Raw genomic sequence first — 16,682 nt, forward strand, 5'->3', positions numbered from 1 at the left:
CTGCTTCTTGTTTTTATGAACTGGGCTTTCCCGAGATGGGTCTCTCTGTTGAAAGCATGCACAGAAAATGAGGAAGACAAAGAAAAACTGCACAAATTGCAAGTATAAAATCAGTGAATTTTCATAAAATGAACCCATCCAGGTCACCAGTATCTAGACCAAGAAATAGATCATTGCCAGCCCCATGGAAGTCTCCCTCAAGTCCTCTCCCAGTCACGAGCCCTCCAAGGTAACCACTGTCTTGACTTTGAATATCATAGATTCATGTTTGACTCTTTTGAACATTATATGAATTACATTATATTTTTATGTGCTTTTTAATCTCCGGTTTCCTTGGCTCAACATCTACGTTTATGAGATTCATCCCTGTTGTTTGTTGCCTGTGGCAATTGTTCTGATTTATTTAGCCACCATACAACCTTGCAAATAGTACCACCTTCTCTAGTGAGAAGGGCCTGATTCAGCGAGGCAGATAAACAAAAGGTTATTTACATTTACTTTCTATGCATTGTCTTGGGATAGAAAGTCTGGGAGTCTTGACAGATATGTTCCTGATACATACCAAGCTGTGTTAAAACTTCACTTAGAAAGATCCCTTCTATCAGGAATCTAAAATACTCAAATTCATAGACGCTGAGAGGAGAATGACAGTTACCAAGGGTTGGGCGAAGGGGGATTGGTGAGGTGTTGGTCAAAAGGTACATAGTTTCAGATCCTCCAGGTAAGTCCTAGAGGCCTACTGTACAGCACGGCGCGTGTGGTTAACAACACTGTGTGACATACGTAAGACTTTGTTAAGGTAGCTCTTTCAATGCTCTTATCACACATACACACGAGGGGAGGGAGGAAACTTTTAGAGGTGGTGGTTAAGTTTATGACATTGTTTATGGTGACAGTGTCATTATACTTAACTTCAAACCCATCAAGGTGTATGCCTGAAACAGGCACAGTTTTTTGTGTGTCAGTCATAGCTTAATTAAAAATTGCATTTAGACATAGTTTGTAGAATATTTATATTTTGGGCATATAGTGATGCTTTCACTTGCTAATTATGTGGATTTGGGAATTCTCTAAGCCCCAGTTTTCTCATCTGCATTGAGAAACCGTCATAATATTTCAAAGTTAAATGATCTAAGTATGTAAGGGGCCTTGTCTCCACTTTTTGCAGAGGTCAGGAATAAGATCGTGCTTTCCTGCACAGAGTGTGGGGCCAGCTTTCAGGGCACCTGACGTCTGTTACCAGCTGGGTCACTGACTTCATGACTGCTAAAATCCGTTTCCATGCTGTCCAGCTCTGAGCAGCTCGCTATTTGTAGCCGGGCTGAGGTTTCTCACTGCCCTTTCCTCTCACCCTTCCCTGCATCTCTCCTGCCAAGCATCTCGGCTAACAGACACACGCATGCATGCACACACACGTTTCTACTGAATTTGTGAGAAAAAAGTAGAAATATTGGAAATATGACCTAAGTATTAGCTGGGCTGGAAAATTATTAAAGCAGAATACGGGAGATCATTGACTGAAAAAAAATGTCACTCAACAGATGGTACAGTGTTGTCTATTTCAATTATATTCATACATACACGAAAGGATCTGCACAAGAGGGATAACAGAGGTGCCCTCTGCTTGGTAAAAATGTGATTTTTATCATCTTAAATATTTTGTTTCTCTGTAATTTTCTAATTTTCTACAATGCACCTGTATCCCATCAGTAATAACCAATGTGATATTTACAAAATGTGCATTATAGATATTTACAGTCTGGTTTTGTGTGTATTCTCCAGTTCCACCTTCCCTGTGAGAACAGGGTAAGTATTCTCCTGTTCATTTTACAGGCGAAGAAATGTAGTCTCAGCAAACTTAAGTAACTTGCCTGAGGTCACCTACTGAAGCAAGAGGCAGAACCAGAACCATACCAGATCTTCTGAGTAAATATTGCATAGCCTCCCTGCGCTAATGGCTGTGTTAGGTGCATCAGAAAAGGGAAGAGGAGAGTCAAGAAATGACAACATTTAGGAAAGCAATTACACAATTTTAAATAGGAAAGGCTCAAGGGTAAGATGTCATTTTAAATGCAGCAATTTCAGGAATGTATGCATTTTCAGCCCCGAGGTGAATCCTCTATTTCATTGACCAAGATATGGTCTTGCCCGGAATCTTGCTCTATTAATTTAACCTCTGACTTAGCTTGTGCCTTAAGGTAAGTTAGAGATAATCATACCTCTTCAGCTGTCTGTCGCACAGAGATGTCGCAAGGATGAATGGGTAGTGTGCTTGGAGCTCCTTTGAGAAAAGAGCTATATGAATGCCACGTATTATTACCGGATTAATTTTGATTATAATTATTCATCCATCCTCTCTTCCTGTTTCTCAAGGTCAAATGCAATACTTGTCAGACTTACAGAAGGAAGGTAAATCTTCCTTTGTTGCTCTTGTTGAAGTGAAAAATGGAAAGAAGGGAAGGAAAGGAGGTTGCATCTCCCTGCCCCTTTTTCCCTCTGGAAATTTTTGACAAATAGGGTCACCCCATGGTCCCATTACCTGCTCTTATCCCTTCGAGACTTGCTTCTGGGGTGCTAAACATCCTTCCTTCTCAGAGCTATTTTTGTAAGAAAAGAAACAGGACCAGCTTCATGGGCACGTTACCTGTGCAGCTGCACAGGGCCCCTTACTCAGAAGGGCCCCATAATCAGTCTTGAAACTTGCAGTAATCATTTTATCTTTGATCTTGTGTTATGTAAGTAAAGTCTGATAGGAAGATGGTGCACATACTCCAGTGGCTTGGAGCCTTGGCTCACGTACTGTCTCATCTCCTGCCACCTGCCTACCTCCTGTTTCTCTGATCCTTGGCACCCCAGGGCTCATCCAGCATACAGCTCCCTATCCCCACCCCATGACCACTGCTGTTGTCCATTCCTGGAGTGGGGGGCCTCGGTCCAGGTGCAGAGAGGGTCTGAGTTGGGCATGTGTGCCTTGCAAAGTCTCAGATGGGGAATGGTAGCAGCCATCCCTGCCCTGGGCTGGCCTGGCTGTAACATGGTAGACAGAGGCCGTGTCTTGGTGGAGGTGAACCTCTTGTCTAGCCCTGACACAGGTATCTAGCACATCCCAGTGCAGAATGATAGTGTTACAGAATCCAAACTCATTCTGTTCGCTGCATGACAGGCCAATAAACTGGGAGATGAGGTGTTGGGGCAAGGAATAACGACTTTATTTGGAAAACCAGAAGACCCAGAAGATGGCAGACTAATGTCCTGGAGAACCATCTTCCCCAAGCCAGAATTCAGGCTCCTTTTATACTAAAAAAGGGAGAGGGTGTGGTTGGTTGTTGCAAACTTCTTGGTGTTAGAATCCTTTGTTTTTGCAGCTATTCATGTGGGTCAGGTCATGGTATCCCTGCAAACCTCCAACAAAACAAATGTTATTTTCTATTCTGCAACTTTTTACCTTTATGTAAATGGAAGAGTGTTAATACCCTTAAAGGTCAGAGCCTTGAGAATAGGCTCTCCTGTACATTTCAGGCCATAGGCAACATTCTGTTACAAAAGGTGCAGAACCAGCATGACTAAGCACAGGAAACAGAGCACAGGGTTAAAGCCAAAGGAACAGATACCATAAGGAGTCAGATTTGTTCTTCTCTAATATGGTATCACCTTGGAGGTTGCCTGCCTGCTGTGGGTTGGGGTATTGGTACTGTGGGGAAGGGAGAGGTCTGACTTTCCCAGAGCCTGCTTTGGGCTGAGACAGAGCACATCAGTTTGGAAGCTGGCAGATAGGGGCACCCCAGCAACTGGTAAGTTGTGCATGCACCCAAAGTCATGGGATGCAGGGCCTCTGGGGTCTTATAAGGGTCTGCAGTCACTTCATGGTATCCCTCTGCTTGGGGGGGACACAATATTAAAGAGTAAATAAAACACACCATGTCATTTATTAATTGTAACAAGTGTGCCATTTTAAGATGTTAACAATAGGGAAACCTGGAGGCGGAATGTATGGGAACTCTGTATATTATCTTCGCAACTTTTCTGTAAATCTAGGAACTATTTTAAAATAAAAAGTTTATTTAAAAAATACAACACGACATGACAGGTCGAGAGAGAGGCTCCAGAAGAAAGAAAAACGCTTCGTATTTGACTACCTTTCACAACACTTTTTCCTGCTTTTTGAACAAGGGATCCTGCATTTTGTTTTGCACTGGGCCCTGAAAGTGATGTAGTTGATCCTGACTATAAAACCCATTGTTGAAGGTGCAATTCTTCTGTCTCCCTTCCTATGCCTCCCCACCCACAAATACCAGGTTTGGGGTTTACTTCGATTGCCATTAATAACTATACTCTGGTGTATTGATCACCTACGTAGAACTGGCTACCATGCGAGACACTTTATATACTTTATCTCATATAATCTCTTTATAACTTTATGAGATAAATATTCTTATCCTTATTTTAAGATGTAGGAAACAGAGGTCCAGTAGAGGTAGGAGAGAAAGTCAAAATGCATGAGTCTCACCCCAGAGCTGGTGCTCTTCCCACAGTGCTGCAGAGGTACCATCAGCCTGGAGACACCCAAGTATACCCAGAAACTGTGGTTACTCCCTGCTGGATACCAAGCACCGGATCTTGTGCTAGAGCTATATAATTCTAGTGTGCAGGTCAGTCCTGAGCTGCACTGGTTTCTTGCTTTGGCTGTACCTGTGAGTAGCAGGAGTTTGAAGCCCCCATCCTTCCAACACTCCGACATCAGTGCCTCCTACTTTAGTTACTGTAATAAGAAGTCTCTAAAATGGGATGCATGGATTAAGACATGACCATGAATTAACAATCTGGGAAGGAACAAATCCTATTAATTTCAAAATTTAACTTTCTACCTGCAAAATATTGTGCCTGAGCAGAATAAGAGAGGGCAGTGGAGTAAGGTCCTGCCACATCTGTTGGCCAGTCACTGACATCTCACTGTTGTCCCAACTCCAGGGGCACGTGTGTCCTCGTTCTGTGTAATAGACAGTGAATGAGCTGTGGGGTAGCACTTAACTGGTAGATCTTTGAAGAGTTCTCCTCCTTCAGTGCTTCTGCTGCTATAATTACTGTGTTCCCTTCGTCAATCATGAGTGGAAATCAGATCCCTTTTGGCCTCTTCCTGAAGGAGAAATGTGATATATCATTCCACAGCCATTTTGAACATCAATCAATTCAAAATGTGTGAGCAAACTGCTTCCTCCCCACCATCCTGGTGACTATCTGATGTGAGTTACTGGGAGCCACCAGTTGTGATGTGGAAGACACCAGGTTAGTGCAGCCCCAGTCACTGGAAGGTGATGGGACTTTTTCTTTTATGTCAGGTCAGGAAGGAGGGCCAGAGGGTTCTGTCACTTCAGGAAAAGCTTCCTTGGAAGAAGGGTTCTTCTGGAAAGAAATAGAGGCAGGGAATGGGTTCTTCAGACACACTAGAAAGGAAGTGAGGAGATTCTTCATGTTGAAGCACGAAGCAGCATGGCCAAATTGAGGAAGAAAGGAGGGAAGGTATGTGCAGGTCTGGCTTGAAATGAGTTTTACTAAAAACACCTCAATTCTCATCTGCACATTTTTGAGAAGTGTGGAAAAAAATGGCGGAAGTCACCTCCAGTGGTTTTGTGGCTTTTGAAGTATGACATACAGGATGTTGAATTTTAACCCCTGTTTATCCTGAGGGGTAGGCATCTGCGGGGTGTGGGAAAGGAATAAACAAAACACTTATTCTTTTAAATGTGCGTCTGTGCCATGTGGTTCCAGTCACTTGGAATCATTCTTCTGTTTATTCCCTTTTCTGCTTCAAGTCTGAGTGCCACACACATAAAATTATTCAGATAATAATAAAAAAGCTATGTGGTCGCCCTAGGATTTCTGTATGAACATATGAAGCATGTATTCTAAATCTGACAGGAATGTGTGTAGTCTTTTCTTTATAATAGAATTTCATGTGAGATTTTTAATTTTATTAGTGCCTATTGTGTGCTTGCATTCCAGCAAGCTGGGTAGAATTCATGGATGTTGTCCTCCTCACAATCAGTTGCATATGCAGGAGAGTCTGACTGATTTTTATAACTATGGTATTATCAGTTCATCCAGCATTCGTAAAATTAATTTCAGTGTTTACTAACATAGGGTTCTTAAGTCAGTAACCTTAAAGTATTAGTTTAGACCTGGCAACTTCAGGGTGGCATGATGTGAACACTTAAAAAGAGCTTCATTACCAGGAAAAATATGATCTTAAAAGGAATATTTTTGGAATGGACTACTGAGAAATATTTACAGGGAGTCTAGATTCCCACAGTGAGAAATCAGAGACCCTGGCTTTAATCAAAAACTCTGCAGCGTTCACATCTGGCTCCACCTGAAAGTCCGGTTCAGAATTTCCCTGTGATCCTGGCAGTGGCAGAAGAGAAGTTTTCGCTTTGTTTAGTATAACAAGAACTGCCTGGCTCTCAGGCCAATAAATGTGTTCACGTAGAACTCCAGACAGTCTCTCTGAGCCTGAAGTCTTATCAGGGAGACCTCATTTTGCCTCTACTTAAAAGGGAGACTCCAAAGAGGGGAGGACTAGCCTTCTCCTTTCTAGCTGGTGCGGATCAGTGTTTGCTGAATTAAAAGTTACTCCAACATTGGCACATCACCCCCCCCCCCCCCAGTGAATGACTGGAGAGCCTTCCAACGTAACTGTCAGTTCCCCGCCACAACCCCCGCCTAATTTTCGATTGTACGTTTCATTTAGAAGAAAAGCCAAATGAGAAAACGCTTTGCTCACTTCTCCTCTAGGCTGCAAGCGCTCAGAAATGACATCAAGCACCCTAAAGAGCCCCGAGATGACTAAGGCAGGGACAGCCTGAGAAAACTGACGGCTTCTGCCTTTAGTTTTAGGAATCATGTATGCAGATGAGCTTGTAAGAGCCGGCTCCCCGCCCTCTTCCTCGGAGGAAGTTTCTTGGTAGATCGCGGACACTTCATCCAGCCGGGGGGCGGGGGGGGGGGGCGTGTGTCTGAAAACTTGGCACCAGCCGTCCCGGGCAGAGCACCACGGTGATTTGTTCTCCTGGTGGAGAGAGCTGGAAGGAAGGAGTCGGCGCGCAAATAATGAAGGAGCACGGGGCCACCTTCAGTAGCTCCGGGATCAGCGGCGGCAGCGGTGACTCGGCTATGGACAGCCTGCAGCCACTCCAGCCTAACTACATGTCTGTGTGTTTGTTTGCAGAAGAATCTTATCAAAAATTAGCGATGGAAACGCTGGAGGAACTGGACTGGTGCTTAGACCAGCTAGAGACCATACAGACCTACCGCTCTGTCAGCGAGATGGCTTCTAACAAGGTAAGAGAGGACCGTTTTATCCATTAAAGTGTGACCCCCGCGGGGAGCTCCCGGCGCCCCTGACCTCTGCCTGCAGCTGGGGTGCATGGGAACGCGACCGCCAGAAGGCTTTGTGGATCTGCCTGCGATGTCTCTGTTCCCAGGGGCCACTCTTTGCCTGTATCCTGATGTTAGAGCAAGAGTTTAAAATCCTCAGTATCCTTTAAGCCCCAGAAACCAGACTTATTTCTTACTGATGTGGTTCGGAATTTGTTTAAGGTGAGAGGTGTTTATAAAGTGTACAAACCACTGCACAAGTGAAAATGCTTTTTCTGGTAAACAATGGTCAAGAAGATGAAATCTGAGTGAATCCATAGGGGGAAATGCTGCATTGCAATTAGGTGTTATAGACGTGTTTTTGAACAAGAAAATGTGACTTCTGCATATCAATGGGCAGAATGATTTGCTCTGAAGCTTTATAAATTTTGAAATTCTTCTCAGAAGGACATTCTGGGATTCTCATACATTTCTTTTGTGATGCTGGCATGACCTGAAATTAGAGAAAGTAAAAAAAATATTCTGTGTCTCCAAAAAAGAAACTTTTTAAAGTTTTCTGCTTTGCGAAATGGAATCATTTGAAATGAAGTTCCACCCACACAGCAAAGAAATAGTTTTATTTACAATCCACAGACAAAACTTAGTATTGAAGAACTTTATTTATCATTAGATCATTTGTTTAATTAACACCTGGATTTGGAGTGCTAATTTATGTGGTGAGAGTTGTTGCTTTTTGTTTGTTTGTACTTTTCCCTTGGAGAATGTTAATTATATATATATGTGTGTGTATATATATGTAATACTTACATATGTGTGTGTATTTTTTTAACTGAAAGCCTTAACACTGCGCCTTCATAAATATACATTTCAGAATCCCCAGTCATCCTAGCCTGAGGTATTATCTTACTGTCTTAAGGTTCAGGGGCTGGGAAGAGATTTTGCTCCACACCTGCCAACATGCCCTTTCCAGCCCCCATGCGTATCCCTCCTCCCTTTTTCCTGGGATTAGAAGCATCACCTTCCTATGTAGGCTTGCTGGCTCCTGCTCAAAGGATCCCAGCAGAGGAGGCATGTGCCCTGAAGGTTGGGGTGGAGGGTGTGGAGAGTGGACTCTTCTTATTCTTGTTTATTGGTTAATATGAAGGCAAAAAATAAAATAAAATAAGTCCCTCTCTCAAATTTTAGGTCAGATTCAAGTTGGAAAAGAAAAGAGGTTTGAGGTTTTAACTATTTACTGACTTTTCTCTGAACTTCTCAATTGAAGGCTAAATTCTGGGTTTTTCCAGCCTGTTGTAAATCTCAACCGACTGCTTCCCCATGAAGAGGCCTTAACTACGTAACTTCTCCAAACCACACTGGAGTCCATGTGGGAGGATTTTCACACAGGCTTTAGCCTGCTTTGAAGCATTCACAGAGACTCTTCTCTGCATTTGGTGATCATTAATGCAAATGCAAGATGTCATCCAGTATTCAGGGGTAGTTGTTTTATCAGCAAGTTTCACTGTAAAGGATATGCTGAACGTTCTTCTGGAGTCAGATAAAGTAGGCAACTAACTCCAGAGGAAGAAAACGATTATTCATTGAGAAACTGCAAATTGCTATTAGTTTTCATTTTGAGCGTCCTGCGTTGTAGACTCTAACCAGGTTTGTGTCTGGAGGGCTGAAATTAGACGTTGTCTGTCTTGCAAATGTATTGCAAATAATTTCGTATTCAGTGTAATAGTTAATAAGGCTCTGAGACCAGGCACTGTGTAGGTCCTAGTGAGAACTCCGATCGCTTCAGGCTTCCGCTCCTCCTTTATGGTGTCCTGTGCAGGAAGCAATGAAAGTTGAATAGAGCTAACCCTAAAGAAAGGGCTAAACCTTAATGCTGACACAGTGAGCTTAAGTAGAATGCACGCCGCTTCACCTATTTCTAGAGCTACAGTGGAAAGGTTGTAGGGCAAAGCAATTATCCAGTGGATGAACAATGTGCAGCTGACAGCTGAAGTCAATTTCAATTTTTAAAAAGATCTCTCTCTTTTTACTTAGCTCCCTCTCCGGCACCCCAAAGTCTTAATTATCCAGATAATCATCTCAGGGAAGGCTTAATCCCTGGCACATATAATATAATGAAAATATCTTTATAGCCACCAAAAAGAAATTGATCTATAGCAGTTTTTTTTGGGGGGGGAGACCTGAATTATATGTGGTAAAACTAAAATTCCACATTTCAATGTTAAATATTGTCAAAATTCTTTGAGTGTTCCATCTGAGTTGCTGTTTAAAAATATCATCATCATCATTACTATGTAGTCTCATTTGGTCATCTTTTGCTTACTCTCACAAAGGAGCCGTGGCAAGTATCTGAGTCACAGACTTGGAAGTAAGTGTGGAGGTGTTCTATACAGGGAGTCTGAAAAGCATGGGCTTTGGAGTCAAAAGATCATGGTTCAAATCCTCTCTCTATCATTTGCTAGCTACTTGACATTGGCCAACTTACTTAACAGCTCTAAGACTTATTTTTCATCTGTAAAAACAGGGATAAAAAGGGTTGCTGTGAAGACTGAGATAATGCGTCTAAAGCATTCAGCAAAGGCCCCGATGTGCAGTAAAAGTTCAATAAATGATAACTTATTAATAGTATCCACTCCAGCTTTGTAAAAAAAATATGTCTCTAGTTCCAAGCAGCTAAGTGACTGCTGAATTTTGTTTGCAATCTCTGAACTTACGAAGGGCTGGTGATGGAAGAGCCAGTGTTTTGCTTAGGTGTTTTGGGGGTTACAGATGTGCCAGTTTACATTCAGGTGGTCGGGTGTCGACTGTGTCTAGTGGAAGAAAAGCAAGTGGTCTTTTGTATTTGCTTCATCTGGGTAGGGATGTGTGTTGGTTCATTTGTTGTTTTTTGTTAACCTTTTTGAAGAAAACTGTGACTCAAAGATTGCAACTGGCTGTTCCAAGTGTGCTTCAGAGCCCAGAGAGTTAGATAAAGAGCTGATTCTGTAACTTAACAGAAACTATAGTCTTCCCCTTGGCCCCAGTTTCCCTCATCCCTTAATGCTGGCCCCAGGCCAAATGGAATTCCAGAATTACAGAGACAGATGCAGCCAGGTGGGTTAATATGTAGATTATTTTCCCCTAAGAATTACACCAAGATGGAATAAATTAAGCAGGACTTTTACGAGGCAATGACATTGTCTTTCAAAATGAAAAGGATGTCAGTGAACCTTCTGTCAGCAGCCCAAGTTTAGCTAGAGGCGTGAGAGCTGTTTTCTGTAACAACAGATTGCCTTCTTAGATTTGTTCATTAATTTTTGTTTCAACTTCTGTCGCCTCCTGAATTAGAAGAATTGTCTTACACTTCAGCAAAATGCCTCAGCGCATGAGTTCCTCAGTGGCAAAAACAGTCAGATGTTTTGAAAACAGGATGCTTTGGCTCCGCATTATAAAAAGAGGAACGGAAAGAGAAACAGTATAGAAAGGAAGAAAGCAAATAGCCTCAGCAGGGTCCCCAGCCCAACAACGGCATAAACACTGACCTATCTTCCTGACCCTGACTGTGGCTCAGTTCCTGACCTCATGTCACCAAAGCCAGCCGACGTCAGTGGAGGAGGAGAGGAGGAATGGCGCAGCTGCTGTGAGGGTGACTAGAATTTCCTGTCTCCTTCCTGACAGACGCAGGCAGAAAAGTACAGAGTTGCAACAACAGTGGCTGAGGAAGGATCGACCCAGATCAATCCCAGAGAGGCGGAGTTGTGACCAATGGGGCAGAGGGAGCTTAGGCAGAGTCTCTTGCCTGAAATTTTCAGGTGAAAAATGTCAAAGGGGTCATTCATACCTGACTTGTTGAATGTTTTTCAAAGATGAAATATTTTGAGATCCTCTGATACCCAGGAAGGAACTGTGTTCAAGCAGCTACTCGATGATCTAACTTCCCCTCAAGAGCCCTCCACTACCCTTTTCTTTCTCAACTAGCTTTGCCCTGGGGCTCTTTGCTGTGTAGTACAAAGCTTTGGGCTTTATCATGAAAATAGAGGTTCCATTGTTGAAAAGAGCAGTCCTGAATCATATCAGTACTTTCTTTAGAATGAAGCAGCAGGACCTAGGACTACAGTAAATGTTTGCTAAGGAGTCTCTAAGATGGGAATGGGAGATAGACAGAGATACAGTCCTTTTTCTCTAAGGGCATCATGAAGTCAGCTGCAGATACCATCACAGGGGAAATGAGTCCTCCTGGCTATGCAGGTTTCTTTTTCCAGTTCTTCAGGTGTGGCTGTATGGGAGTACCAAACGTGAAGCCAACTAATGGCCTGTGCTCTTGGGTGGGAGGGAATAAAGTCATACAGTCATACAGTTCTCCCAGCCTCGAGCCACCTGGGACCCAAGCTGCATGGCACTAGAATGTGATCGGTTGATCGCCCTAAAATTGGGTGAGTCATTTTCTATCTAACTATCCATTCAATAAGGATGGGAATTGTTGGATCCAGCAGAAAGGAAACAGATCTTATTGGTTAACAGGTTCATCTTAGAACTCTGTTGGGAAGATGGGAGGCAGCTAACCAATTATTGGAAGGAATTAATTCCACATTTGCCCCAAATTAAATGGCATGATTAGAGCAGTGCCTCCCTTAGGGCAAGAGAGCTTCTTTTCCTGGGCCCTGTGCTTACAGAGTCTTCGCCCAGTCTTTGTCTCTGCATTTTGCTCCAGGAGGCGAGGCAAGGCAAGGAGTCTGCTGGCTCAAAGGAACATCTGTGCTCCCCTTTCCAGACCATACTGTATCCACTGGATCCCCACATTCTCTGCCCACATGGCTTTGAACTCACTTCCAGGGACTGCACGGGCCTCTTTCCCAGATGTGCTGGGAGCACACCCTTAGGCCCAAAGGGTAGCCAAGAGGCAGCAGTCTGGCTTGAGAGAGTCGTTTGTGGGGAGCTTGGACGTGCAGGCTGTGGCAGAGGGTGTCCACGTGGGGCCTGCATACAAGGTCCCTGGTGATGCTAGGACTGGGGAAAGAATGGGACAGGGCGTGGTCCAAGAGCTGGCGCCCCCTGCACTACCATATCCACGAAGTTCAAGGTTTCTACATTCAACCTGGCCTTCCAAGCTACGAGGAAGGGGATGTCTGTCACAGGAGTACTGGGGGTAGCTCAGTTTCTATCCTTTCGTACTCTGGTATGTGGCCCCACAAATGTTAGAGGAGACCTCAGATTAGAGGGCAGAATAGAATAAAAGTCAGTTCTGACAGCCAAGTGGGGGACGCATACATTTTTTTGATCCAACTTTTCTCTCTTGAGAAAAGAATTTCTCAAGAATTGTATATAGAATATATAATTGAAGGCAGAATATATATAGAATATAGAATTGAAGGCAGCCAAGTGAAAAGAGCCTGGGGGTAAGCCACGGGTTTGAGTGCTAGCTCTACTACTATTTAGGTGAATGTCTTAAACAATTAAATCCTTTAGAATCTCTATTTTTTTCTTTTTTTCTGCTGAAGTATAGGTGATTGACAATGTTTCAGGTGTACAGCAAAGTAATTCAGTTATATATATATTTGTATATATATAAATATGTTCTTCTTCAGGTTCTTTTCCATTTTATGCTATTACGAGAATCTTTATCTTTTCTTAACTACAAAACCAAATTGTTGGGGAAGACTGTCTCCATGGTCTACTTCAGCTCTTGCATTTGTCGACAGAACAATCATAGTAAAACAGTCATCTATTTTTACAGGTGTATACTTTGTGGGCAGACACTGTGCTAAACTCCTTATCTACATTCTATCGTTAATACTCACGGCAAGCATTTGAGAGTAGTTACTGCTATGATCCCCGTTTTACAGATGACTAAAGTGAGGCTTAAAAAGTTGAAATAAATGGCCTAAGGTAAAGATGAAAACTGGGGTTCATACCCAGGGCCATCTGACTCACCATCAGTGATCCCAATGGGACGGATAAATACAGAAATACAGAGATATTTAATTACTCTTAGAAGGGAATTTTGTTGTGGTTTCTGGGAGATCTTATTCTTCTACCTCTGGCCATCACTGATGGTTAGGTCTGGTTCAAAATCCTAATCTGCAGTTACCATATTCCGGGCCTCTAGACTGGCCATTATTAACCTCCAGCTCATCTTCTTGGCTGGGAAGCAGTGTCTATTAACATAGAAGAGGGAGAAGGATTTTAACCATAGTTACAGGAAATGGTTATAAAGCACCATAAAATGGTAAATAATGATATTAAACTAATCCACTGCTTATTGTGGCTCAGTTTGCTAAATTCAAGATCTGTTCGTTTCCCCAAATTCTCTAACATGGCCGAAGATAACCTCAGTTCCCTTTTTACCCACCTCCCAAAATTAAAAAAAAAAAAAAAAAGGAGAGAGGCTATTATTATTATTTAAAATTTTTAATTATTCAAATAATTGGGGTAATTTCATCATCACTATACCCTTTCCAGTGCACGCAATATGACCATAAAACAGAGGATCAGGGTAGCAATAATTAGTACTTAGTACAGAAAAACTTCCTAGAAGGAACTTGTAGACTGTCTTCCTTGGATTTGTCTTCATACAGAGATGAAATAGAAAACTGAGCTGTTTATTCTTCACCCAGCATTATTTCAGTCACTCTTCCTATGACAAAACAGAGTTGTATTATTGAGGGTGTAATTCAGTGTTCCAAGTTCTAGTCTTAGCAAAACTTAAATCAAAGACTTTGAAAGTTGTTTAGTGCTTTGTACTAAATTTGATTTGCAATCTGTTTTGCTTAATTTAAATATTTCTGCATCCATATTTATATAGAACCATTTCCTACACTGAATTCTAAGCTGTTTAGCCCAATCTTTCTACTTAACTCACTTGAAAGTCCCTAAGTGAACAAATCTCTAAAAAGCAAGCAGGGATGAAGTGAAGGAACTTTACCTTTGATTGGTGCATCTCTGGCTAGCTGATAGATTATATTCTCAAAATAGAATAAATGAATCATTTTAAGGGGAGCCTTTCTCTCCACATCAAAAAAAAAATCAGATAATTATGTTTAGAATGTCAAGTCTAAGTCTAGTTCACTAGCTTTGAAAAATAGAATTAAACTATGTAAAGGGAATAAATGTTTGTTTTACATCTTTCTATACTTCTTTCTTCTCTTTTTTTTTCTTTAGAGTATGTCCCTGTCTAGAAAGCTCCCCAAATCTGTGCCATTGTTACCTATGAAAGAAAAGGCCGAGGGTGGGGCTTGCTCTTGCGTTATTCTTACAAAACATTTCACTTCTGGGTACAAATGTGCTCAGCAAGTGGAGATGGCTCAGCTCTCTGGAAGCCAGGACTTAACCAAACCAGAAGATGCCAGGGCAAACTTGTGCCGCAGTCAATAGATTTCACACCCCAGAAGGCTCTGGGCCAGTTGTGGATGTGCCTCCCTGCACATCCCTCCGCCGGGGCCACCGTCCATCTTGCCCACTTGTACGTGATGTTTCCCTCAACTGGTGCCAAACTGTTTAGTCTCTTGGATATTTTACTGTAACTTCCTTTGTTTGATTTACTTTAAAGTAGCCAAGTGTTTCCACAAAGAAAGGACTGTTAAGTTATTTAGAAATGAAGAAGACAGTAAAACTCCTTTTTCTTTTGTTTCTCTTGTGGGAAGTGACTGATAATCTTTTTCTCTTTAAAAAGTGCCTGATCATTTTTTTCTCTTTCTGGAGTAGAGTTTAAAAGCTATAAAGCATGCAGTTCTGCTCATGAGTCACATGTCTCTTCCTGCTCATTACTTGCAATTTTAAAATGTACCACTTTTGAAAACTAAAGACCTTCAGAGATTGAAGTTGAGTGAACTCCTTGAAAATTAAAATTCATTTTCGTGGCTCAATATCATCTCTCTTTATCATCCCTCTTTTTTTCGCTATTCGAAATATGGTTATCTTAAAAATGATCATTAAAAACTTTAAAGGGCCAAGTTCTCTTCACTCTTTGCTAACAGCATCGTGTCTAATGCTGTAACCTTCAATTATAAAAATGAAATTTGAGTACGGATACCGGGAGGTAAACCAATTTTTAAAATTTAGATTTAGGACAAGAGGATTTTGGGATTTGTTACCTGAAAAGATAAATTTTAAATAGTTATTTTGGAAAGAAAACAATGAGAAGAGAAATTATCATTAAATAAAAATCTCTTTCCAAGTCAACCACGTAGGCTGTGTGTGATAATCAGGGCAAAGTGGAGTCTTAATTTAGCAACTATTTAATGTCTTTGGTCAGTATGGATGCTGAAAGTTGATAAACCAAACCCAAAAAGATCTAAATATATTCCCTCTAGGTATAGACGTACATGGTTGCGTTGGACAAAATTCTAGAACTTTAAACCCAAAAGGGAGCCGAAGGTATTATCTATTTGAAAATTTCATTTTATAGATGAGAATTATAAAAGCTGAGGATTCAATATCTAAATATTCCAAAGATCTTTGTGAAATATAAAACCCAGTCTAGATGAAAAGTAATTTCATTATGACACGACTTCTCCAGAGTCATAAGGTTAATTAGTGGAAGACTAAGTTACTAAAATCCAGTTTGCTCTTCATTTTCAGCGAAAAGCTGATTCAGCGTAAAGACATGGGATACTCTCTCTTTAGTCTGCATTGACTTTTTTTTTTAAGTTATGTCTTTTTTATTGACGTATAGTCAGTTTATAATGTTGTGTCCATTTCTGATGTACAGCATAATATTGTATTCATACATGTACATACATATATTCCTTTTCCTGTTCTTTGTCATTATATGTTACTACAAGACATTGAATATAGTTCCCTGTGCTGTACAGAGGAAACTCATTGTTTATCTATTTTACATATAGTAGTTAGTATTTGCAAATCTCATACTCCCAGTAGTTTTTTTAACCTTCTGTTTGTTCTTCTCATTACCTTTTTTGAGTAAAAACTATCCATGTCTTAATCATTTCAAGTAAAGAGAACTAATTCAGTATTCCTGAAAATTCTGTGATCAAAATCTAGGGGAAAATAGTTGGAGTGAATTACTTTACATGCCCATGGCATGGGTTGCTTCGTTTTTCTTCTCTTTGCTTTTTGCTCTTTCAATTTTTGAATTTACACATATATATAGTTAAATATATTATATATGTACAGACACATATTATCAGAAAAAAAATCTCATTGTACAAAGGAACCCAGATTAACATTTTCATTCTTAAGGAATTGAAATGAGACCCTACAGATAATTTATTTCCACCTTTTCCAGTCAACATCATATCCTCTTTCTTCGTTCTTTTCTTAGGTTAGAGTCCCACCAATGGAATTAATAGATTAAAGGGCAGCGTTTTTAAGGCTTT

The 16,682-nt window shown here is 41.3% G+C and overlaps 1 protein-coding gene across 1 annotated transcript in view; it reads left to right on the plus strand.

Moving 5' to 3' along the window:
* The window catches only part of PDE4B (phosphodiesterase 4B), a 376,836-nt gene that overhangs the window by 327,784 nt on the left and 32,370 nt on the right, over window positions 1-16,682 (plus strand). The window contains 1 exon segment of the mRNA XM_032494515.1: window positions 7,223-7,335. Within this exon segment, the coding sequence (XP_032350406.1) occupies window positions 7,223-7,335 (113 nt within the window).

This window comes from Camelus ferus, chromosome 13, assembly GCF_009834535.1.
Source record: "Camelus ferus isolate YT-003-E chromosome 13, BCGSAC_Cfer_1.0, whole genome shotgun sequence".
Lineage (NCBI taxonomy): Eukaryota > Metazoa > Chordata > Mammalia > Artiodactyla > Camelidae > Camelus > Camelus ferus.